The 27,730-nt window shown below is 36.9% G+C and overlaps 1 protein-coding gene across 3 annotated transcripts in view; it reads right to left on the bottom strand.

Moving 5' to 3' along the window:
* DPP10 (dipeptidyl peptidase like 10) overlaps nucleotides 1-27,730 on the bottom strand; it is a gene marked incomplete at both ends in the record, with an annotated part of 501,348 nt that overhangs the window by 66,468 nt on the left and 407,150 nt on the right. For all 3 annotated transcript variants that reach the window (XM_084265745.1, XM_084265746.1, XM_084265744.1), the window contains 2 exons: nucleotides 8,066-8,147; nucleotides 8,249-8,301. In XM_084265745.1, the coding sequence (XP_084121871.1) occupies nucleotides 8,066-8,147; nucleotides 8,249-8,301 (135 nt within the window). The remainder of the gene's footprint in view (nucleotides 1-8,065; nucleotides 8,148-8,248; nucleotides 8,302-27,730) is intronic.

Here is a 27,730-nt window from a genome sequence, read left to right as displayed (position 1 = left end):
CCACCCTGGCCTGTAGCATACCCTGTGGTTTTGTTTCAGATCATATATAAACTGACTAAGTGACTATGTGATCCCAGACTTAGGTAAGGCTGCAATATTTTTGGGCAGGGTTTTGGAGCTACAAAGGTTTTAGGACTATGAAGATGATTAAGGGCCTGGAGCATCTCCCCTATGAGGAGAGGCTGGATAAACTGGGTCTGTTCAGTCTTGAAAAAAGGAAGACGAAGGGGTGATCTAATTAATGTCTATAAGTATCTTAAGCATGGAATGCAGGGGGAATTAGCCAGCCCCTTTTCAGTGGTCTGTGGAGACAGGACAAGGGGCAATGGCTGCAAGTTGGAGCACAGGAAGTTCCGCACCAACATGCGGAAGAACTTTTGCACAGTGAGGGTGACAGAGCCCTGGGACAGGCTGCCCAGGGGGGTGGTGAAGTCTCTTTCTCTGGAGATATTCAAGACCCGACTGGACGCCTATTTGTGCAATATGTGCTAGGGAGCTGCTTTGGCAGGGGGGTTGGACCCGATGATCTCTCGAGGTCCCTTCCAACCCCTACGATTCTGTGATTCTGTGATTCTGTGAAAATAGTTCATAAAGAAACCCGCCACCTGATCCTTCCCAACTCTGATTTAGCAGAAGACTCAGATTTTGACCTCTCTTCTCATTGACTGTGTATTTAGTTTTGATTGGTGGCTATACATAAAGAATTTCAGACTTCTGAAGGATCATTTTCGTGTTTCTCATTACCTGTCGCTACGCAATTTTCACACAAGCAGCTCAGCAGTCCCATTTTACGAGCCATTGGACTTGCAGTTAATATTAGGTAACAGACGGAAGCGCGAGTGTTCAGGCATGCTTTGTTACACATACACATGTTGAACAACATGATAGTCTAGATGAGAGGGGCGTAATGGTATTTTCATCGCTCCCTGCAGGCTGCTGCACTGAGAAGTCCTGATGACTGCTCCTATCAAGCATCTGTGGCTGTGCCTGTTTGCATGTGTCTTTGTGGGACTGTAACTATATATATACATGTATATATATATATATATATATAGTATATATATACACTATACATATATATAGTTACAGACATGTAAGTATCTCCATGAAACAAAATAATTCGCTTTCTAGCACATAGACATGCCAAATTTCAATATATTTGCTTACAAATGAGTTATTGACCAGGACAGAAAAGCACACTACCTGCATGCCAGAGCAGTGATAATAGAAAAAGAATCAGGGAAAGGGGAGAGGAAACATGTTTTATTTCCCCTCTCAATTTAGTCACTATAAAGCTGCTGGGCCTTTTATCGTTCCACATGAAAAACAGTAGTAGAGGAATAATGCTGCTATAAAACATATGATTTTCTCATTATTTCTTCACAACCAAGATACAGCCAAGTAGCTATTCTCACAAAGGGCTAGCAATATCTAATCCTTAATAGTTAATATTTTTAAGTTACTTCTGATACCAGGACATGTTCATTGCATTTCACTAAGCGAAATGACGAAGCAACTTCTTTTGTGCTCAGCTTAGCCTTGCTTCCATTTATAAATGCTCCTGCTCTCCAGAGCTCACAAAACTTTTATTGAATACATCCAACCTTAATGATGTAAAAATCCATTTTTTTCCCTGTTTTCCAAAACTGCCTGTGTTTTCTGGCTGCATTCTTCATTCTTCTCTTCTGAGATGGAGAAAACTGCTTTCCTGTTATCACTTTTTAAACTAGAGAACATACATTTTTATTGGTTATCTTTTTCTCCAACTTCCTTAATATTTAAGTGGAGTGGGCACCTAGAAATTAATAAGTAAAAATGGAAATAGAATACCTTTTGCAAAACTAATAATCTAATTTGTCTTTGAAGAATTATTTAAATAGAAAGGAAAATTATTTAAATAGAAAGGAAAAAAAAAAATCTATATTTTACAATGTGACTTTGAGAAAGGAAATCCAGCGTGTAGCAGCAGCAGCTTAGAAGGAATACAGTTTTATCAAAGACTCTTAGGTAACTAATTCTTATGTGAAGAAAGCTATTATATTGCCCATGCTCACCATGATTCTGATAAAAAGCAGTTCTTATATCAAAAATAAAGCAGCAGAAAGCTTTTGCAAATACATTAGTAAGTGGCTTTAATATCATTTCATAACAGGAACTGACAATTAAGCACGTTTCATCTAACACACACACAAAAACCAGATATCAGAATGCCCAGTCTTGCAAAATAACACACAACCCAACTTGTAGTTGCTGGTCAAAAGTTGCTATTAAAATAGTATTTTTATGTGCCTTTTTTTCTATAAATATTTTCATTACTTGGTTCAGATCCTCAGCCTCTGACACAGGAAGCTTCCCTGCAGGAATTAAGAAGTGCAATAAAAACATCCCTTAAGAAGTGAACTAGGTGGGCAATGCTTAACCATACAGGTTCCCATTTTTCATAGCAACATCTGCAAGACAAAGGTCTAGAAATATGCTCTGAAGTACAGAAATTTTATAAGAAACTCCCGAAACAGTTTAAATAAGAAACCATACCTGAGGTCCATGTCACATTTAAAGTTCTTGTTTATTTCTGGTTTTCAGAATAAATCCAAGCATTCTCCTTTCAGTTTTACTGCCTTTTACCTCATTAGCATCATGATCAAAAGGAAAGATGAAATAAAGCCTTGACATTTCCATATGTGATTTTAAGTTAACTCATACAAAAATACCGCAAGTCAAAAGAGCAAAACACTTTGAAAATAAAAAATAGCAGATTAAATATATTTATTTAGAACTTACATCATTAGCATTAATTAAGCTTCTACTTGGCTCATGAACCCTGAGAGATCTTTTCCTCTTCATTTGCAAATGGCAGTGGTTTTGCCAGGAGGGGGTGCCAAGTACCCACAGCATTAATTATGCAAAAATAAAACACATGGCAAATGCTTTACTGAAAGTAAAGTTACAAATTTTTATAGTAAGTTGTACTTTGATCCTTGATAGAGCAAACAGTAAATGAAGCTTTCAGCAATTAATGACTGTTAAAGCATCTGTTGAGCAAGGTAGGTCTCCAGCATAGTCCTGCTAATTTCTTGTTTACTAAAATCAGTCTAGTGCTTATCTGGGTACTTGTTGAGTAATATAACATCAAAGAAGTTTTCTGCTGCAGTATTTCCATTATCTAAAATGATATTGGAAAGCTATATAAAAACCCCTAACATTTGACAGAGAAGCCAACTGTAAGGAAATGCCACATTAATACAGCAATTCAACAGCTGGCTATATTTGCACCTTGGTGCAAGAGGTGTTGATGAGGGGGGAAGGCAAGATGAACCTCCAAATAAGGCAACCTCTATAAGGGTGACTGATCGCAAAGCAGAGGGGCAAAGAGACTAGCACATTAATTAGTAACAATTAAAACAGGTTTTGCCCTAGTTTGTTTCTGGGTTTCTGTCCGTATGCTTGTGTTTAGGTAGTCTTAGTATAAGGTGAAGTCCTGTTTCAACAGTTTTTTTCACATTCTTTCTGTAAAAGCTTCAGCTTCTAAGCCCTTTTATCTGTCAGAAGAGTGTTCCTTTTTTTTTGTGAACAAGAGGGCAATTTTCTTGTTTTCTAATATTTAAAATATTTTCTAAAGATGGGTAAGAACATCCTGAATCCACGACCAGCTAGTCAACAATTCTTTTGTTGTGCATACAGGATAAGAGGTAATTCTACCCAGTGATGACCTAAATTATGCTAAAGACCAGTAAAAGTGCATCTTCAGTGCTACTATTTGATAATGCTATGTTTTGTTGATGGCATCAAATTTTGACAAAGCAAGCCAACAAGCTTACACAAAATGATCTTTTTAGGATTCTGGATAGCTTCATAATTTTTTTGATTTCTGCTTTGCTAAAGTATGCATTTCTTTATGCACAGACATTCATACATAAGTCAATCAATCATTATTTATGCTGATCCATCCAAATATATATGCTCCCTTCAAAACCAGTTAATAGATCAAAAGAAAAATGAGCTCAATGCAATAAATAACATAAAACACCTATTATAGATACAAAGGCAACATGACTTACGTGGATAGATGTTCATAGAATAAAATGAAAATAAAGTATTTCATACAAAATAACATGTTACCAACTAGGAAGAAGCAAACAGGTAAAACTTTTAAGGAAAATCTATCAAACCGAACAACTTCTAACCACACTTCACTGGGAGCTACTAGAAGTAGTCTATCCAGTGACTAATCAGAAGAACTGTATGTATTACAAGCAGCACTGCAGAGAAACACTACATCCTTCATAGAGAACTTTGCACACTGAAGACCAGAAGTCAATTTTTATATTCAGGCTTCTACCACAGTACATCTTCATAGATAGATCCAGACAGAAAAGGCTGTCTCCCCTGTGTCAGGTAAAAGCCAGGTCCAGCACAGAAACATGAAAACTTCTGCTACAATATATTGGAGAAAATAAGGCCAAAGAAGAGAGAACATAGGATAAAAATTGGGTATTTCAACACCAGAGGCCCTTTAACACCACCCACCACCCCTCCCCAAAGCATTCTCCTCCTCAGTAAAGCCTTCCTACCAGGTATGGGACATCTCTTTCTCAGACATGTGCAATGATGCCTTTAATAAACTGGAAGCAGAAAAGTGTTGATGAAATCAATTAGGTATTTAATTGTGCTGGTTTGTTTTCCCTGGAAATAATGCTGTGGTAATGGATTCTATTGAGGTGAGGTAAATCTCTTTCAAAATTTTAGTCAAGTATCAGCAAATACAAGAAATATTTAGCAAATACATAAATAGGTCCCTAGCATACTAACACACACTGAAACGGTATTTTAGATCTGGCAGAGTTCTAACAAAGTTAAAAGATAGCACTTTGAAGAGCATGACCTTGAAAGCAGTTCTCGAAAATAACAGCTATGTGACCTTAAAATACATTAATTCGTTAGATAAAAGTTTGTTCTCCCCAACGGCAAACATTTTCCATTTCACCACCAAAATGTCATGACTCGAACAGCAGATGTTTCTCTGAGCTTTTCTCTTAATCTTTACAAAATCCTCTACTCTAGGTAAATAGCAAGAAACTGAAATAACTTGCAACCACAGTGGTTGCTTCAAAACAATGGCACTATGGCCCAGTCATCTGGTATTGATATAAACCTATCTCTGTTGCTCTCCACTAGTCACATGTGGCCTGCCATCCCATTTCACAGCCCTAAAAAGTATTTGTAACAGTTGATAACTTAGACTGACGCATAATTTTCAGAAGGATGTCAAGTATCAGTGTATACTTGATTTCACTGCAGCCGTATTTCCTCTTGTGTTTCATGTAATTTGGAATCATGAAGCCAGCACGTCTCGGCTTCATATAATTATGCCTGCTCAAACATTTGATTTCTTTTTTTTTTCCTCCATCTTCTTCTGCTATCTACTGGAACCTCCTGACTATCCCCCCTCATTCGAAGAGCTCAAATTAAGACTTCTGTTTAGGCTGTACTGTTACGTAGGTTGTATGCAGAAATAAGCATTGGAAACATCTTATTTTACATTATCATCAAGTCATTGAAAATATTTGATCCAAGTCCACGTTTCCCACATCACTTGGATTTAATCCAGGGCCTTCCAAACAGTTAGAGCACAAAGCAGGCATCTTTGGCTCAGTTAGGCCTTCTGTTTCACATCCCATGCTAGTTTTCCAAAGCAGCGGTGGCTATAGTATTGCTACTCTCTTCTGCACTGCACCTGGAAGGGGGGTATTCCTCTTTGTTTTAGAGGTGTACATGTACTTGGTTTATGTGATCCACGCAGTATTTGTCATGAGTCTTTTGAGATTAAATTTTTGCATAAAATTTGTTCTCTGCTTGTTCTCAGTTATAATGAATGGCTCTCAGATTACTCAGGTTAATACACTATGGTTATTTTGTTTAAAGTAGTATTCCAATGCTTATTTTACTTACTATGAATTATTACTGTTTCCTTATTATATAAGTATTGTATATAAGTATTATATACTTATTATATAAGCAAATATAAGTATTGTTAAGGAAGGGACCTCAGTAAATGAATCATACTGTGTTTGGCAATCTGGATCCATGAGACTAAACCTGTGAACCCAGATACATGCTATTCATACCTGATGGATTACCATGCTTTACTGCTTCCTCTTTACCCAGTTCTAGGGCCGATTGCTTCCCGTTCTATTTTTATTCAAAACTCACTGGTTAAGTGTTTTTTTCTAATGACAAATTTAATAATTGTGAACTATTAACATATTCAGCAGATTAGAAACCATCCTGTTTCTGCTAGAGGCAGCTGTTCCTTTGGACAGTTGGACAATCCTTGGTTAGAACAGTCATCATGCATTCATGCTCCTTCTATAGTTTGGCTTTTACCTCCTTTTACCACAGAAACAGCTTCAAGAGAACATCCTTTTTATTGGCAATTCTCATGGAAGTGACCTTCAGTATACTGTCATTGCAGGTGCACATCACAAATGACAACACTTGGTATCATTCAGAATGCACAGAAGAATTTGTGTTTCAATCAAAGTTATTATTTCCTAATTCTGCAGACCATATGGCACCATAAAGTCGATAGTAAAGCAGATATTTTTGAAGCATGACATTAACTTCACTAGGGACATTAACAAAGATGAGTAATGTTATCCTCACTGAAGTATAAATTGTGCCAACGTTTTCAAATTTGGATGATTAAGACTGTACCTGAAACGACCACCTACTCTTTTTGGAGTTCTGAGACTTAATAGGAGTCTACCTGTGCCCGTAATCTGAAAGTATTCCTGCACATATTTCCAGAATGACAATCTAGGTGAAACTGATAAAAGATCACATTATTCTGATTTATTATTTTTCCAAAGCTTAAGATTGGTAAATCTTTCCCTGTTCTTAAGAGACGTCTCAGGAAGACAAAAGCTTTGTTTCTCAGTAATCACTGCACATAATTTTAGTTGGACTTTAGGTTATTAATCTAATTAATCAACACAGAGAAATGTTATGAACTGCAATTTAATTAAAAATATTTTTAAAATTCTGTTCTTTCAGCTCAACCTACATAGGTTGCCACATTCTGTAATACTGCCTGGTAAATACCCAAGTATTTGTTACCATCACCCTGTCACCATTATCTCATTATAAATAAATCAATGTTGTTAATTATTAAAAAATACCAAGCTCGTTCCACTTACTTTTTCCTTCCTGCCTCCACTTGCTTAATGCAATACATTCTAACCAGAAACATTTTTTACACTCCCACCATCTTGATGAATGACACAAGCAATGGTGTATATTCTCTAGGCATCCAACTTACAGCCTCTCTGCAAGATGAAGTTAAATGTGCAAAGCGGCTTCGGGATCACGCCTGCGGGTATTAATGAGCTTAGAACATTGTAACAAGGATTATCTGAATTTCTTATTCAAAGAGCTGAAGCCTTTATAAATCTCTTGCCTTCAACTAGCAACACAGGTCAGTTTAAAAATCACTGCTGCTCTAAAAACACCTTTTTTTCTTCTCCTATCAAGATTGGTCATTACGACCATGGATGAATTATGCTCATAAAAGTGGCAAAACATTTGGTAGAAAATAATATATGAAACATAGCATTTCTGGTTTTATTACTATGAATTCAATATAGCACAGCTGACCTTGGCAGTAATTTTCATATTCAAAAACACCACTTTTCACTGATGCACCACATCCACTTTTGGATGAGAGGCTTTTGCTTTTGCCCACAGTTTTCATCGACCTTGCACTTGAAAAACTTCACCTTCAACTTTACCTTTCTCACAGTAGTAGCCATAAAAATCATTATTCTGAAAATTCCTTGAGTGAAAGAATTGTATGATTCACTTATTTGGATTCGACTGGAAAAAACACATTTACATGTTTATAAATAAATAAATAAATAAATACATCTCCTAAAAAGCTAAACCGGAACCATACTAGCATCATGCAGAGATATATAACAAAACTTAAGGCTTTTAATCTTTTTTTTTTAATTGTCTGTCTGCAGTAAATACATTATTAAACCATAGCATTTTTTATGACTGTGCTTACCAGTTGCTGTCCTTGGACACCCCAGGCTGCATACTGTAAAACTGAATCCTCTACTTCTGGAGGGTTTAACTCCCAAACTTCCCTTAAAAAGATGTAAAAACATTTTTACTTGAGCACACTGATATCTCTGTATGTATAGAACCACTGACAATGACATCCTATTGAACAAACAACGTGACTTACCTTGTATGTATGTTATAAATCACATATGAAGCTGTGTAAGAATAATGAAAGACCTGTGACAAAAAAAAAAAGAGAAAATAAGAATTACAAAGAGAAATACTGGATTAAATACAGACTACTATTCTGATAGTCACACTCAAACACCAATATCGTTATGACTGAAAGATTCTTCTGAATCAGTTAGAACTGATAGACTTGACCAAGGGTTTGAATGCTGTATGAAGGAGACACACACACTCAACTAATTTAAGCAGACACTTAGCCTGTACCACTGCGCAGGAGAGGTCCCAACAAGAAAAACCTGCATTTCTGCAGGATTTATAAAGCCAAAACAAAACCAAATGAACCCCTGCAAGCACATACATAAGGAAAATAAATCACTTTTTCTTGTATTTCTTCACCAAGGTATGGTCAAAATGATTGTACAGGTATCACAATTATTTCAATTGAAATACAGATACAGAGCAGTATGATTTTTCTGGTCACCTGCTATGTACAACCTGAAGAAACTTCCGGGCTTGCAGAACAGAAGAGAAAGACTGAGCACTTACAGATGTCTGTTTGGTGTGGCTTTCCTGAAACGTTTTCCAGTCTGATTTTGACCACATTTCTTTGAAATTCAGGGAAGGTTTGTTTTACCTTGAGTTTTTCCATAAGCAACATTTTGAGCAAAATGAAGAGCTATTTGTCAGTAAACTTCCCTAATTCATCCCAAAGTTATGAGTGACTTCTGGTCTCAGAAACCCCAGGATTCTCCAGATAGGAGAAGAAAGCAAATCTAATATATAGTTTTATGCTAGTGTCTTTATTTGTTGAAGATTTTGTTGAAGTCAGCTGAAATCAACAGAGGATCCACAAAGGGGAGCAGCACAGTAAAACACATAATGTGATGTACCACCACTCCGACAGGCTAAAATCAAAGCAAACTATTACATGTTTCTACTAAAGTCAAACAGTATTTTATATACATAGACAAACAGTGAATAACAGACATTTTTCTACCTTCCAGCTTCAGGTGATTGGTTTTCAGATAGGTCTTTCCTTTACGATTAAGAAAAAAAGCATAATTCCATAGTATTAATTAGTTCTATTAGAAATTTAAATTTTTTTCATAGTCTTGGAATATAACATATGTTTCTAATTAATTACTGTACTAAAAGAAACTCTTAACTCCAGTCAGAAAGAAACATCAGGTGACATGCACAAGACTTACTCTAGTTTCACTGTCCAGAAGTACAGTATCTCTGCTTGGGACATGAAGAACTTGCTTCTGGACAGTGCCACGCACTGATACAGCTGTACAGATACAGCTGTAAAGCTGAAATCTTAATATAGCTGCAAGTGTTGGGAAGTCTGTGGTTTCTATTACCTGCAACAGGAATCTTTCAGTATCTCCTCCAAAGAGAAGAGGCAAGGGACAATCACACATGAACCAACCATCAAAATTTGCTGTTCTCACACACGAGAAGGGTTTTAGAGGTTGTTATTTTGGCTGGAGGGCATTCAGTAGCATAACCATTTGAAACACCCTTCCACTCCCTCCATTTCCATTAGTCCCCCGTCAACATACCCCAAGAATTTTGCATGTCCTAAATACTTTATGGTTGATACTGCAAGAAGCCCACAGAGGTCTGTAAGATCAGTAACTGTACTTTGTAACACACTTTAATTTCCCTTCTATAAATCTCTTTTAATTCTAGAAGCACTTCCCTTTTCCATGTCTATGATGATGAACATTGAACACGTTCCTTCAATGAGAAGAATCATACATATGTTAACAATTATGCCTCAAAATGTATCATTTATAGCTTATGATAGTGTTTGACCAGCCTCCTCAGAGAGGAGGAAACAAAGACAAATTCTAATAATTATGAATCCTGTAGGAGGTACAATGACACCAAGAGCAGCATTCTAGGAAAATTGTTTTATACTTATATTCTCTAAATAGCTATCAAAATCATAACTACTTCCATATCTCTATACACCTAACACCATCTAATTATACACATACTACATATAAATATACATTTAATTATATACATAGTTGGAGTAACTACCTGCTTACCATAATGTTTAAAGTTCAGTTGGATTTCTGGGAAAATTTAACCTGGTAACATGATGACTATCCAGATAGAGTTATTCAAGTCCTGCTAGTGAGATGATGAGACAAACCACTGGCTTCAAAGCTCCTGCTTTCTTTTATAAATCTTATATTGCTAGAGGTAAGAGATGGCAGATCAAAGGGACATAAATGGTTAAAGCATGGTGGTTTCTGCACAGGGCGTACATTGCCAGAGGCTACCCAGAGGGGCACTTGCCAGCAGCTGTTAAAGGGGACAGTCTCATACAGTCAGTGAGAGAGAAGAGGAATGGGTCTCTCGCCCTTCCAGGAGAAGAGAAAGGTACATCACAGATAATGTGTGGAGAGGTGATAAGTATTTAGAAGAGAAATATTTTTTTAAAGTAAAACTTTAGAATATATTTCAACAAAAAATGCTGAACTAATAAGTCATTTTGAAAGCTTTAACAGAAAATATGCTACAGCAACAAGAAGAACACTTCATATTTCATGTGGAAACTCTTCTCTTGCCTTGTAGTAAAATTTCTATCTAAATGTTCATGTAGAATATTAATATCTTTGAGTTATAAGTATTTATACCTTTGAAAGAGCTCCAAAACCAGAGCAGACCAACATCACAATGAAGTCACGTTCAGAAAGGATGCTGACATTTTTATCAAATTACTCATGTTGATTTGTTTCTTAATAGGAACACCATGAATAAATTATGAGTATGAAGTTTCCTAATTCATCGTGTTTGCAATAGGCACGTACTGAAACACCACCATTACTGAAATTAAAACAAACAAAAAAACCAGGATGTAGAAAAATCTTTCTTTTTCAGGTCTGGCTTATACCACAAGTACTGTTTTCTGAAGCACAGAGGCTTATGCTTTTAGGATCTTCATTATTTTGGCAAAGCTTTAGCTTGCACAGAGCCATGTCAGTAGCTGGGACCATATGTCTCTTGATCCCTAATGTACCACATCCAAAAGGAGCCCAGTTGAGGGCACCAAGCCTGACAACTAACCAAAGGGAATATCAGAGATTCTCAAAATATCAGAATCAAACCTCCCATGCTGCCATCAGCCACACCCCCCAGAAGAGGCCTACATAAGCTTGGGGGATGCAAGCCCTGCAACTTTTGTTTTGTGGGATGTGCCCTAATCAGAAAAAGAATCTGGTAATTTATGAAGGAGCTCGCAAAGAAAAAGACTGAGACCTCCCATGGGTAAAGCTCGGGCTGCAGTGTCCTCGTGAACAGTGTATTTGCAGAGAAGGTTGGTCATCATCTTCACCACTCAAATCTGAAGAGCTATCACCCCTGTTCTGAAATGGTTTCAAACATTTCTTGCACTCCATGCTTTCTAACTAGGGTAGTATCGAAATATTAAACTAAAGTTAATATTTGAACACGGATAGAAAATTACTCCAGCTGACAAAAATATGACGTAAGACAAATCATGTGAAATTTGAGAAAATTGGAGAAAGATTGTAGTGAAGAAAGATTCATCTTCTAGGTCAAAAGAAGAGAATCAATTAATGAATTTGGACACAAGGAAGGTCTCTAGGAAGTGAAACAATGTAGGAGAGCAAAGTTTTTTCAAATACTAAATGCATTACAGTAATTTCTGTACTGTCATATCTGTTCAGGAAAATGAAGAGATGAAAATGGTCTGGCACAGTTTATTCACATAACTCCACATTCAATTGGGACACTGTATGGAGCCTTACCTTAACACGTGGTGCAAATGCTTGCTAGGGTTCAGGGCTTTCTGACAAGTAAATAACTTGCCTGTTTCTATTGTGATAAGCTGGAAAATGTTGCCCACAATATTAAGAACTGTGAAAACGTCTTTTTAGATCAAACAGACAGCATACCTTCCCCTCAATATAGCTGATTTAATTTTTCTTTTGCTGCAGAATGCAGTAGGCAATAACTGTTGCATATCATATATTTCTTCTGAATTCAGTCTTTCATCAATTTATAAACTGAAGACAGGCTTTCATGTGATGCTGCTTAACATTGAAAAAGTTAGCTGCATTTGTGTATGAGAAAAATAAAATTACAGAAATATATTACAAAGGACCTAAAAGAAAAAGGTGAAAAAAAGTATTTCAAGACAAATTACTCCAGTCAAAACTTATTGAAATAACAATCTGTTATTCAGCTAACAGCCAACAGTAAAAAAACCCCACTTATCAATCACAATCTGAACTTTCAGATGACATATAGTTCTGGGTTTTATATGTCCTTTATTTTCTACCTTTCACGTAACGTCTTTGTCTTTCTAAGGTTTCTGAAAATGAAATACTGTCATGAAACTCAATGCATCGCCCAGCAAGATGTAGAAAACGATGTGAAGTATACACTTAGCCAAATGCACGCCACTAATTCTGTAATATACTCCAGGAAATATTCGGTTCACTGTCCTTGGGTAATTTGGAAAACATCCCTCAGCAGAATAGTGTTTGTGCTAAAATGCTGCAAAGAAAACCTCACCAACAGTATTTCTATAGGATGATGAGGGTCCTTAGCTCCAGGGAAACAGAGAAGAGCTGATGACATTAGCACCTCACAGTACTATAATCACAAAACGTTCAGGCATGCCAAACACCTTATCCATTTCTTATATTAAAAACCCATTATATTCTTTCATGTGTTATTTATTTGAAGCAATAATGAGGTCTCCTTGCTAGCACTGCTTTTTGCAAGGTAGCAAACAGCCTGTCCTGTGTTTTGGTTTTCACTCAAGCAGACACCCACACTCTGGACTCATCTCTGCAGTTCTTAGTGCTGCTAGACTCTGTGAATTCTCCTTGCAGATTCAAATAGGACTTCTCACAGGGCGTAACAGCACTCAGTCTGAGCGAGTGCGATAAAAACTGACAGCATATGAAACACAGTGAAAATTTTAGCATCTGCAGTAATACTTTCAGTTATCCCAAAGTTTACAAGCCAAATAGGGTATATATCTCACACACAGTATCCCTGAGGTAGGTTATCTATTTGTTTGTATTGTATCTATTTATTTCTATTCCAAAGAGACTGTTTTAAAGCCATGTTCTTCCCATTAATTAAAAAAAAATGTAGTGGAATATCACTGAAATTGCAGAATGTGTCATCATGCCCATCCCACTTAGCACACATACACTTTCCTGCAGAGAGAGGCAGCTTCTCAGAAATGTACAGATCTTAATGATTTATTGGAGCTTTTATGGGTTAACTTACATTTCTGGTCACACGGAAACCAAAATCTACTATTTTAACAAACTACTTGTCTAAATGGAAAATTATTATAGACACAGAGAATCATTAAGTTTGGAAAATACCTCCAAGATCATCTAGTCCAACTGTCTCCCTACCACCTGTATTATTAAAAGACTTAATCAGAATTAAACTCAGATTGATCAGCTTTGGCCGTGGGAAGTGTTAACTGCTGCAATATATGGATGCCTCCCAAATAGTATTATCCATAAAAAGAGAAAGATCAAGGAACTCTTTTTATTGCTTCAGAGGCACAAGCCAGTTATTAGACAGCTCAAAGCTAAGAGAACCCAACCTGGAAAAGGTTTTGTGTGCCTGAAAGCTTTTCTATTTCTTCCAGCTACATCAGTCAGTCTAATAAAAGATATTACTTCTTCCCACAAATTTTCTCTCATTTATCTCTTCAGGCCATCCCACCTATAACAACAATGTTACTGAGAAACAAAGATTCCAGAGACCAGATGAAAAAAAAGGATTAACTAAAACTAAAATCAATCCTTCCTAATTAATAACCTGTGTTACAATGTATTTCACAAAATGCATGTGAACTGAGAAATCAAGGGAGAGGACACTGAAGCAGGGCAATATACAGGAATACATCTTCCAAGGACACTTACTGCTTCCTTCATCCATGGCCCTTCTCATTATTTAAGATCTTTCATAATGCATTAGTGAAATGGCTCAGCATGTTTTCAAACTGCCTCGGTGGGTGCCCAACACAGGAACTACTGACTGTTGTACACAGCCTGAAGAACAGCAACATGAGTAGGATTCTGCCTTCATCCTCTTTCCTACAATCAAATTAAGCATTTGAAGAATTACTGAAAAATCTACTTATGCTCAAAACCGAACCAAAAGACTTCACCGTGGTAAAGTGATTACAAGGTCAAGCTAAAAGTTAACCAATCATTCATCCGTCATTCACGCAAGGAAGTAACTCCCACACGACGACGCACGGAACTGCAGTCACAGCTCCAAGATCAAACCTTCAATAAACCTTCACTAAAGACAGAAAATCCAATTTAGACAAAGAAATGCAAACATATATTGCTTCCTCTTTTGCCTTTGAGGTAAAAGTGTCTTGGAAGAAAAATGGAGCCTGCAGAACATGCCACGGACTACAAATAATAAGCAAGTACCAGACGCAGAGTGGAGAGAAGATGAAGGGAACATAATGAAATACAGACACACAGGATGGTTACTGAGACGTTTTGGGGGGATTGCTGAAATAGATGCACTATGCTTGCGACAGTTGCATCAAAAGCAAGTGACAGAGCAGACAATACAAAACCATGTCAATAACTTTGGGTAAATCTATCCCACAGACGCACACAAGCCACCCAACTCCAACATGATTTAACCCCAGTCAACTGGGAGTGCAGCACAGAGCAATGCTGAGCTAGCTGCGCTTGAGTTCACAGTACAGGGCTTTGGCATGGCATCTCAAGAACGATGCTGCATTGACCCAGCCACAGCATTTTCAGAGCACAATTAGTAACTACACACAGTGCGATGACACAGACATTAAAACTAAAAGGCAGCTGGACAGCTCTATAAGATACCCTTTTTTATGGTAGAGATCTGACTTCTTTTACTGAGTTTTCAGCTAGTGTGAAATGAGCAAATATTTGTATAAACATTTTCAGTAAGTTGTGTTACTATGTATTCACATTCCACAAAATCACAGTCTTCACAAATTATACAAAATTATAGAAGCCTATAGATATTAGCAATATAAATTATGCAAATTATTATCTAACTATTTCTCCTCTAGCTAGTGATATTTTACTCTCAGTTTTGCTCAGGGTACACTGGTGTATTTCAGATTTCCAGCAATGAAAATGAGAAAAGAGTATGAGCTCATCATTAATGTCATCTATAAAATCATTATTCTGCTACACATTTGGAGATCACCAAATTATTTGTGGCCAGATTTCATCCTTTGTAGTAGTCTACTGAAAGCAAATGAGTTACAGCGGGAAGGTGTTAGCCTTTGCCATCAGGATCCTAAGGAGCAATTTCTTGCTCACCAAAAAAATGGACCAACATTCACATAACAAACTTCTGTTCCTTATTTCCTTTTTATGACCTTTAAGACATGTGACTTCGCCAGGACTGCAGCGCAAAGAGAACGGAATCAGTACCTAATGTGCTGAGCCAGAACTTTCACAAAACAATAAAAATGATATATTCTTTCCTTCCCTTTGTATTACAAGATGTGTGACAACCCCTGTTAGTAAAACCTGTGATGGAGCTAGTAAGATTAAATCATCAGCAGCATGACTACTGCCAAAGGCAAAGTACAGCTGCTGGGTGAATTCTCCTTCCATTTTGCAATTTCTGAGCTAAATAAATTAATAACCTTAATGTTATCAGTAATATTATAAGGGAAAATCCACCTTCCTTTAAAACCACATTATCTTTCACTTCAAATGCTCCCCATTTGCCTGTTCAGTCTGACTCCATGTGTTCTCCAGCACAGGAACTGCTTCTACAGAGGATTAAACAGCTAAACATGGCCAGGTCATGTTTGAGTGTGGTGCAATTGACTGCCTGGTGTTTAAAAAGTGAAGATATCATTCACTTCCAAGCCACAGACTCATCAAACCAACACTTGCACTACAACTTAAGAGTTTGAATATAACATACACTATACCAATAAGCGACCAGATGCAGACTTATCAAAATAATATTGGTTAAAGATTAGCATTCTGCTGATTTCATGCCATGACAACAAATACAGTGAAACCTCACACTATGTATTGATAACAAAGCTCAACTCACTTTGGGTTGAACATTTCACCCAGAAATGCTTCACCCCATGCCTCAGTAAAGTGGTACCTTTCATTCCTGGGAGGTGTGGAGTTTGGCTGATATTTGCTTGGCCATAGATTTCAGCAAGGATTTAATCACCAGTTAATGACTGATTCCATATGAACTATATCTGGTGTAGAGAGAGGCACAGAATTTAACTCCTTTGTGAACTGTGGATTTGCAGCACAATCCAGTAGATCTTTTCGGCTTAATTTTTAACTGCAGTTAATGATAGATTATTATCACACAGCTAGAAAGGACTACTGTGATCATTGTTCCTGACCTTCCACATCTCAAACAAAGTTTATAGGACTTCTCATTTTAAATAGCACGATACACAAACAGAGATTTGCAATGTGTTCTCCAATGAGTTTCAAAACAAACCCTGAGAAACAACCAATCAAAGAAAACATGATAATAAGACAATTTCCTCACATCTTTGAATCCTATTATTTCTACCCAATTCTGGAAGCAAAAAAGAGGCAAATTTTGCCACTACTGATGTATTGATCTCAATACATTTTTGCATAATTTTTGGCCTTTATAGGTGGAATATCTTGGTTTTGAAGGCTCTGTGTCTTCCAGCAAAGAGTTAATCTAAGATAGCTTGATGCATTTGCAGCACTGAAGTTAAATGACAAGGTTATAACTTTGCAAAGCATTGTATTTATTTGTTTCAATCAACATCAATTACTTGTCATGACTGATAAGAACCACTGCATATCATTGGTAATAATTTATGGTTAGCATTAATACTTTGGGGTATGAAATATTGCCAGCCATAACAACTATATGCTGCCAAACCAAAATAAATATAAAGGCAAGACATTTCTAGACACATAATTTATTTACAAGAGAAAAGACTGTCAGGGAAGCCTAAACAAAAAAACACCTCTAGAAAATCTGCTAAAGCTTCAACTGTTCCACATATAATTTTTCACTAAGATTTTCTCAAGAAAAAGACATCCATGCAGAATTTTAATTAATCCACAATCAAGTAAACTCAGTTCATCTAACCAACAGTAATGTGATATAAACCACAGTTCAGAATAACTGCAGAAACTTCTTTTTCTTCTCCTACATCCTGAGCTCATAGACCACCCTATATTTTGATATCCAACTCAATCATTTTTGAATATATAATAACTTCAGATGAGTGAATTATTCAAAAAAGAATGTTCTGCATTGCTACTTCTGAAAGCCTCATGCATCACTGTCATTTGAAATTCTATTAGTTACACTGTCACGTAAAATATGTTTCTGGAGTCTTGTATGAGATGACTTACGACAAAAATTTATATGAATTTTTTCTGGCTTATTCACCTTCAGCATTAAAAACAAGGTATGACTTCACTGAAATCATTGTTACATGATGGCAAAGCTGGTAAGTCTCAAGCCTCAAACCTAACGTGCATATTTTTTATAGTGGTACATGTGTTCACACACATCATGCTCAAGTGTATGCTCACACTAGTATTCCATATGATTAACATTTTGACTTTACAAATATTTCAGGATTTGTAGAAACTTGTCTTTGCCTGAACTGATTTGCAGGCAGCTTCACAATGTGCACGCGAACGTTGATCTGGACTACAGTAAGGGGAAACGGAAGGTATCAGTTCTGACAACACAACCAGAACTTTATAGAAAAAAGAGGCTGATTACAGACCTTCCTTCTGGTCACCGTGTCTGAGGATACTAAATCTGTCTTAGAAAAGAAAATATTTACGTACTTTAACACTACCTGACTTAAACAGTGTGATCTCTTCACAGGGTCCTTCCAGTATAAGAGGCAACCTTTATGGGAGACTTGGATTGAGCATCTCCACACATACTGAAAACTGTTAGTTGAAACTGATGTATGTTTTGAATCACTGACTCTTGAAGACAGAGCTGAATGGAGTCTCTTTAGAGTGTTTTGGGACTCTTCAATTTAGTTTGCTCTTTGAGATACTATGGAAGAAAGAATCAAGCCAAGACTTGGTCTTCTTCTCAGTTTTTCCAAGGTAATTTGTTCCTTGTGTAGTGTATTTACTTGAACAAATAGCTAAGGAGAAAATTGGCAAATGCAGAAAATACACCACCTTGTTTTGAAGAGATACACTTCAACATCTGATATCTACAAAAAAGTGCATAAGCTGATTCAAGAGAAAAACTGCAGAGAAACGGGTAAAAAACTTTGTTGAGAAAATATTTTCTAAAAAAAAAAAGAAATATCCCATTCCATATAAAAGAAAATGTCCAGGTTCTCAGCACAAAACTGAACTGAAGATAATGATGAAGACATAAACGAAAATCAAGACATACAATGGGACAATTTGAAGTAAAGACTACAATCTCAGTATCTCTTTTTCTTCTCCAGACAATGTGACTCACTGTGGCAGCAATAAGAAAGCAGATACCGGATGCTCCTCTGCTGGTTGCTTACAAATGACACAAGGCGATGATAATACCCCGTGGAGGTGGAGAAAGGACAAGCAAGGAGCTCAGTGGTGTGTGGATCTGCTGAAATGTAAAGGAAAAATGGAAAACTGGGCTAGGGAAGCAGATGGGTAAACTAGCAACCATGCAAGACAGAAGAAGGAAAAGAAATACATAGGGCTAAAAATATCAGGGTAGGAAAAAAGGGAAATAATAAAAAGACAGAACAAGTTCAGAACAAACCAGAACTGAGTCCCTTAAAGGGCTGAAAATAAAAAGAAACAGATCAAAAGAGAACAGGCAAGAGGGAGGGATAGCAGTAAGCAGAACTGTAGTGTGTGGGCATGTTGGCTGGAAAACACAGGCTCTTGGGACTGATGAAGGAAATTTATGCACAGCATTTAGAGCCTTCCTCTTCTGGAGGATAAAAGATATGATTGAAAAAGGCAAACAGTTTTCTTGGGAATCTGAGTTCACTACCTGAATACAGGATCTTCTTGCCTTTCACTACCTTGCTCAGCATCATCACTAATTGCTTAGTGTGGATATGCCTCATGGAAAAGCAGGAATAACATCAGGAAAAGCAACAGGTGTTCTACACCTGATAAATAATCTCTTCTCTGGGAGCCTCTCAGGGTGATACCAAAACAAATCTAACAGTATCTCTGGGCACTAGATTTGTTAGGGACTTTTTGTATGCTACTGGGTTTCTTTATGAGAAAATGGCTGATGGTCTGTCTTGACTTTGAGTATTTATCTGCCTGTAGGCTGAGCTGCCAACAGGTTTCCCAACTACTTCTGAAATCCATGTGGTTAAATGCTCTTGTACTGCAATCAAACCTTTATGACTCAGGCAACCAGCATGGCCAGGACTCCATTCCTCCCAGTGTTTAAACTCTTCTTAAACACTGCAATTTAGGTTTCTCCCCTTCTTACATTGCTTCTGCACTGGAGCATGAACTCTGGTACTTCCAATAAACTATACTTATGTTAAGACAGCATGAAAAGAAAATCTTGTCCATAGGACTAAGTTCCACAAGTATCGCTACAGCTAAATTTAATCTTTAGTTTTAAGCTTTCTTTTTGGTCATGCCCTATTCATCTCCCTTATCTCTATGATTTCTTTGGTGCTGCTGGTCCTGCTAGCTGGCTTGTATTGTTCCCCTTGTGTTCCACTGCCTTGTTACAAAACGGAGCAAGGTATCCACCGCTGTATGGAGTTTCCAACAATTGAGCTCACAGATAGTTATCCACTCCAGCACTTCCCATTAGGAAGCCATGATGCTGTTTGTAGTCAACTAGGCCTACCTTCACTAATTTTCTCTTATTGTACCATATTTCTGTGTTAAGTCTCTGTTGTGGCCGTTCTATGATATTATAGTTCCTTTGATGGGGGTAAAATGAAGTAGAGTCTTGTAGCAAATAAAAGACTTCTTCATGACGAAGCGATTAAAAGGTCATGATAAGAGAGCTATTCATTTAGTACAAGGGACTACTTCACGGTGAAGCTATAACAAAGTGATGAATACCTCACACCAAACTCAGCTCTCCAGGAAACATCTAATCTGGTGCTATATTTGCAGACAATAAATAGAATTAAAAATGGTACATTCATGCAGGTGGTTGTCTGCCTTCACTGAAACATTAATTTATTGCCTAAGACCCCAGGCTAACAACCTTTCATGCTCAAATACCCAAAAGGACTTGTCCTCACTTAAAAAGAACACAAAAATTGGATAATAAAGGGGCATATCTTAATATTTCTCTAAAAAGTGGACCCAACTATTTGATCTGTTAGGTCTGTCACACTATCAGTGTTTCTCAGAGCATGAGACAGAAGGTTGGTTTAAAGCATGATGTGCAACAAAGACAGCTTTGCAAAGACGTGCTTAAAACATTTCTCTGGGACAGTTACATAAAGGTCTAGTCTTTGCCACCTACTTCAAGGTATTTCAACTCTGTCTATGTATGTATTTTAAAAGATCTTTCATTCTAACTGTACCAAAGTAACTGCTAACTCTCATTTTGCAGGAATTCACTTATTCAACACTCCTCCTTTCAACACTGTTGAGAGATGCAAATGCCAGCAGATTTATCTGCTTTCCTGACTGACCTGTTGGCCTAGTCAGAGACGAGACAGTCAGCCAATTTTTCTTTGATCAAGGAACCAGGAATGCAGCCAAAGCCTCTTCTGAGAAAGATGGGATGGGTTCTTCATGCATAATGTAGAAGGGAGATACCCCCGCCATACAATGAGCCGCAAGAAGAGAACTGTGAGATAGGATGGATAAAATGATTGAAAAACAAACCAACTTTTTTTGTCTGTAGGCATTTGCTCTGGGACAATGTTTCAATTACTAGATTACATATCATTAATTAAAATCCAAAGCAGTGCCAACCATCCCCATTTATACCCACTTGCACACTGCATTCAGTTATGGAGTTGCAATGGTGTTTCTTGTGAAAGGAAGGTCTGCCTTAACATTTTTTAAGCAATGACCTGGGTCAGGCTGACCCTTTTCCTTGAGGCTAAGCAATTCTATATTACTAGAAAGACACAGGCTTTCCACACAGGTTACTTGTCTCTACTTCAGTGAAGTACCAAATCACAGATTAAAATGATAAAGGAGCTAGCCTCCTAAATCACTCCTTTATTTCTCTGCGTTGGGGGGGGTTTGTTCTTTGGGGAAGTGTCTGGCATTGGTGGTGGGTTTGAGTTTTGGGGTTTTTTTAAGAAAATACCTATTTTCATCCTTTTCCTTTGTAGAATGTTCTTACCGCATCTTTTGTTCTATTCTAATAATAATTAACTACTGCTTTTGTTCTTGATGTTAAGTATTTCCCAGAGAACTGTTTTCTGCTCTGACTGTACAGTCACAGAACATATCAGACCACTTGTTAAACTGCATCAGACACTAGCTCTTGTCAAGGAATGGCAAACCTGCTTTTTTATGCTCTCACATTGTAACACTATTACTGGTGTGCATAGCAATGGCTACCAAGACACCTGTTTCTCCCAGAAAGTCTGAAGGAAAATTTCTTCATTTCTGCACACATCTTCCTTCCATTACCTCCATGTAACATTGGTTTGGTTCCTCTTGTCTTAACATATCTAATAAAATGAGGTAGAGTTGTTTCCTCTTTGACACTCAGCTTTTGTTGAGACATTTAAAAGGGCGCTGGCAACTCTGCCATTCATCATCTTCACCTACTGCCTTGTCAAAGCAGAGAAAGTCAACTTCAACTCTGAGAATGAATTTTGCAGAATAGAAAAAAAGGTCTGTATATTATTCATCTATGTTGGTTGGTACAGAGCTTACCAAAAGTCACAGACGTTTCTGCATAACTGATATTACAGATGGTATTGCTTGTATTACTACGGCTCCCCTGAGGATTACGTTGCTGTGATGATGGACCTTTCCTCCCCATCGTTCAACATTTCTGAATATTGTTGATCATATTTATAGATTTCCCCATCTGTCAACTCACTAGTTTCCCTATTTCCATACAGAGACACCAGTTCCAAGTATTTCATTATAGCCCTGTTCTGATAATCTGTGCAAACAAGATTTACAAGGCACTGCATCATGCTTACGAACTGACTGCGTTGCATGGTGGTTGCTAGGCACATGAACAGCGAACAGTACTGGTTTCAAGCTGCTGTAGGACACTTTTCACTGAGAGATGCAATCTTAGGTTGCTGTCTCTAGTACAAAGCTGAAGCAGTGATTATGCTTTCAAAATATCTTTCTAATAATCTCTGAGCAAAAGCTGCAGTGAGTGTGTTCAAAGTTTTTCACATCAATCATCAGCTAAAAAAGTATCAATAGTACTCTATATTATCTCCTACATAGATGAAATATTTCCATGATCCAGCTTTACTACACCAGAGCTCAGCTGGAGTTGCTCTTTTAGCACTACTGTATGGGATACAAGTCAATTTTCAAAACCTCCTGACAGGTCAGCTGCACATGTTCTGAGTTTCTATTGTGATCCAAAGCTGTTCGTGAGAAATCGAATGATTTCAGCTAAACAGAAAAAATGTTTGATAAACAAACCAAATATTTCCATGATTCGTTACATGGAAAATTCTTTTTACAATGTTTTTCTAGTAAGTAGGCTGAATTCCAAATGTATTTTTCATTTTATATACTCAGTTGAATGATTTTCAGTGGGACTTTTTTCCTTTTTTTTCCTTTTGTCAGCATCTGCTCTAGTGACCAAAAGTATCTATTTAAAAAAAAACCCTCTTTCTATGAACTTCATGCAGGAACCGTAATTTTTTGGGTGAAACTTAGATAAGCAGAAATATTAAATTATATGTAAACCCTCTGCAAACCCCATAATTAATAAAAATACTTCTCCAATAAAGAAGCAAAGATTCTGGTGGGGTTTTCTATAGGGTTTCCTATGGAAAGATTAATAGTCACTCTGTGAGGACTGAATTCAAATATGTTTGTGAGACTCAACATAAATGTTTCAGATTGTATTTTGAAGCAAATAATCTAGATTCAGATTTTGGGAGATCACCTAACAAAGAAAAGTTTAAAGGAAAAGTTTCTTTACAGAAGAAATCCTCTGTTAAGGAAGTCGCATCCTCTTTTTAAGGCCTTTATACCTAGGTAAACAGTTTATTGCCTGATGCTGTTAACCACTCCTACCTATGACATGATTGTGAAGGAACAGAGGTGGCCACAGGAACCTTATACCTCTGTTGAAAATCTGATTGTTGCTCTCTGTAAACTTCGGAAGTTTCATTGATGTGTGGTTTATATCCAGAAATAAGTAAGTAGTAAATTTAAATACATCCTGCTATTAAGTTGACATATATGCTCACAGTAGTTCACTTGCATATAAATGACAACTGGAGATTTTCAGTTCTTTGCACCATGAAACACTAAAGAGTTATTTGTTCATGCAGATGTCTTGAACAGTCAGAACCCCATGGGGTTAGGTTATAACTTCAACAGATTATTCTGTTGGAGATCTCTTGCAGTGACAACAATAAATCTAGGGCTTCCTCCTGGCCATATCTGACATAATTTTCAAGGCTTCTTCTGCATAAAACATAGGTGGGGAATAGAGTTCTACACATTCTAAAGATGGAGGCAGTTAGGTGTCAGGTGAAGTCAATGAGATGTCAATAAGTCAATGAGATGCGTACCTCTAGCATGAGTCCTAAAGACATTTAAATACCTCTGTAAATCTGATGTATAAGCCCTTGGAAATTGTTACCCTTACCCCTTTCACCTCTCCTAAAGCCATCATAATCAAAACAAAGATGTCTAAGTGATTTTACATCAAATACCTGACGTAAAGGGCTTATATTCCTCTCACATACTGAAGTGGAGCAAATTCCATAATATAACCACTTTGTGGACATTTAATTCATCTTCCTTGCAATTCAATGGACAGAATTAAATGATTAAACTTAAAGTGATTTTGTACATAATGAGTAAAAACAGATCAATCCTTTTTTTTAATTTCAGTAGTGGGGGTCATAAAAATGTTTAAGCACCTTTAATATGAGGAACTACATAGTAAAATTCATATTTGTGCCCTTTTAAAAATAATAATGGGACTTTAATCAAATTAAGCTTCTTAGATTTTTCAAGCAAGCAGTGACTATTTTATAATAATCCACTGGCCAGATTCTCAGTTGTTGTACTGTTCTCTAACTCTGGACTCTATTGAGCTATGCCTGTTTTGAACAACCAGATGTTCTTTTAAAATATTTTTGGATTTCATTTATTTTTTAAATGTGGTTTATTTGTCAAAACAGGCATTTGTCAGGGAGAGAACAGCCATTTCTCTTTGCCCTGTCTCCTGATCATCTCTGTAAGCTTCTCCCCTACAGAAATTTACCATCAATTTAGCATCAATTTACCATCAATTTAGCAACATCATTACAGAACCTCTGTTATTAATAACAGTGCAGCAGTTTGAATGACTCTTACTCAATTCCCTTAATTATATTTTACCTATAAGATCTATGCATTTAATTCCAAAGGTGAGACTTTCAAAGAAATACATACGATGATCCAGATCCAGGCTTCTTTCAAAGAACCACTTGTCAGATGAATGCAAGCAGCAAAGCTTGGCATGTGGTGAGGAAGGGGCTAGGATTACACAGTATATCCACCCTCTCACAAGGTGCAGGTTTATTCTCATCTGGTTCCATGGCTCAACACTCTGTGATCTAACTGGTTCATCATTCTCTCAAAGTCTGGATGTCTTCTGAATTGAATAGTGAAATTTCATGGTCCTTGGTGGTAGAGCACAACTATCCTCATGAGCATAAAGGGCCCTTTTCAGGCATCTAGCTCACGTCTAGCCCTCAGCTTGCCACCAAACAAATAAATGTTTCATAGGAGCCTACAGAGTGACCGTAACACACACTGTTCCCATTCCAGGTAACATTAAACAGGCAGAGACATATATGGATTCCAGGCAAACGCTTTGTGAATGAGATTAAATGTGACTCTAGGAATTAGTACTTGTTAAAAAGTTGATCACTGCTGCTTCTCTTTTTCAATATTAAGAAAGAGAACCAGTAAGAGAATGACCCCTACAAGTACAGCGATACTGACGTCACACAGGACACAAAGACCTCTGTAGCCTACTGCTGGTTTATATGTGGGTACAAGCGACACGATTAATTGCATATTCATTTAGTGGGAGAGGAATTTATAAGGGCCTATTATGAATTTTATTCTTTGTTAGATGTGTCTTCTTTTTTTCTTAGTTCACATTAGGTCAGCAGTACCTGACAGCTAAGATATATATAACTAAATGCTAACGAGTTCTTTCTGTTAGCAGACACTTCTCTATCAGTACCTCGGAAGCAGGTAAAGTTAGTCAGGCAGTAAATGATCTGCTTCCATAGAAGAAATTATAACTCTCTTGTCATCCATCCCAGTTATTAACTAATGGGGGTTCCTACAGAAGACTGCTGTCTTTCCGTATACATTATTCTGGTAGACCTGATCTAACAGGACACACACTCAGGAACCTATTACTATTTTTATCTAGAAGAACCTGCAATTTTCACTATTCCCAAGAAGACCCTTTTAAATTTTTATTTGCATTTCTGGCACAGCTCCTACCTGAATTAATCTCTCTATTAGAGCACCATTAGCTGTAACACACAACGCTAAAACTCTCCAGTCTTCCCACTGCAGCTAATCTGACCATAGAGTGTCTGGAGCAATTACCCTTCTGATGATTGTAATTCTGAAATACAAAGATGAGATAAAGACATTGTACTGCTTTGTACAGCAAGGCTGCGTCTAGCTAGGCTATCCATTTTATTCCAAACTAATAATAACACATTTACTTCTTTAATATGTTCTCAAGTATTTTTATCACACAGAAAATCATGGCATTACATTCCATAAATTAATTTTAAGAAATAATGGTATTTGAGTGGAGTGCTCTGTCCAGTGTTTCAGCAGTAACTTACAAGTTATCATTACCTTTCTAATGCCGACAAATGATTCCTTGTCTAATTAAAATAGCATGCAATTAACTCTAAGTACTAAACTGCTGTGTGCAAACTGACAAAAACACCTTTTTGAAAAAAATAATTTTAAAATTGGAACTTGTCATTCTTCAGTGGACTTTTCACTTGCAATTTCATTTTACTTTACCTAAATATTTGCTAGTAACAAAAAGTCAACTAAAACCAATTTATCTTAACTCACAAATAGAAATATTCTATCAATATAGCAAATTATGCTACTTTTCAGCAGGGCAGACACCAGTAAATTTAAGCACTGCCCGTATAGAATATTAGCTTTAAATTCAGGTTTCCATTTATATCTGAAAGCAAACAGCATTTACTTCATGATCTCGTGCATTACTTATTTTGCTTTTTTTTTTCCTTATTCCTCCTATTTACCTAATTTTCCCAATCATGATGTGGTTTTGCTATGTGCTGTATCAGATTTGGCTTAATAGACATCTCTCTAACATGCCACTGAGAGAAAAGAACTCAGTGTAGCAAAGAAACTGGAATCATACAACCCTGCCTGCTAATGCAGAAGAGCTGATCAACATTCTGATCATACTTAATACAACTTAAACAGGTTTTGCAATCAATAGGAAAAGGGAATTTGTTAAGTCTCTAAGATGTGTGTAAATAGACTTTCTCTGCTATTGAATTATCCTCTGCACTAAAACAGAGTGAGTAGGGGACAGTAATACTAAGCAGTATGAGATTAAGCATCCAAAAATATCAATGCTTGATGTAAAAGTTACAGAAAGATCTGACTAAGTACCAGCCATGGTCTCACCTCAAGACAGAATGGCCTGTCCCTAAAGCATACAGAAGATACTGGTTTAACCAGGTTACAAAGAGTGCCAAAGGGTTAAAAGCTCTACAAGCTTTCTAAGGTATTTATTTCAGTTTTTAAGTATCTTTAGAGTTAGAAAGGCTTCTCTTCATTCCAGCCTAAATCTCCCTGGCTACAAGTTAATCCTATTACTTCTCCAACCATATGAGCACACAAAAGAAAGGTTATCATCTTACTATTTGTAGGAACTTTTTACATATTTGATGACTTACATCCCCAGCATTTGATTGTTGTGGCAAAGGAAATTATCTCTTAAATGAAATACTGTTTTCAGGACTACACCTGTCCTATAGAAAACTAAAGCGCTGAAGTGTGATACTTCCTTTGTTTTCCTAAACAGTTGGACATTGGTTTTCTGTGTTCAATTTGTGACCTGTCCCCGTATCTTTTTCTATAGTATTACTGTTTATAGTACACTGCCTATCATGTACTTGTTTACTAGATTTATTCCCAGTTCAGTGTAAGAGCTTGCTTTTGTAGCTATCGAACTACAACCCACATATTCAAACCACTTCTTCAATTGGCTCATGTAGCTTCCAATTCTAACCTTGTCCCTGAGGCTGCAG

The sequence above is a fragment of the Gallinula chloropus genome, assembly GCF_964237585.1.
Source record: "Gallinula chloropus genome assembly, chromosome: 5".
Taxonomy (NCBI): Eukaryota; Metazoa; Chordata; class Aves; order Gruiformes; family Rallidae; genus Gallinula; species Gallinula chloropus.
This window is presented reverse-complemented; position numbering and strand designations above follow the sequence as displayed.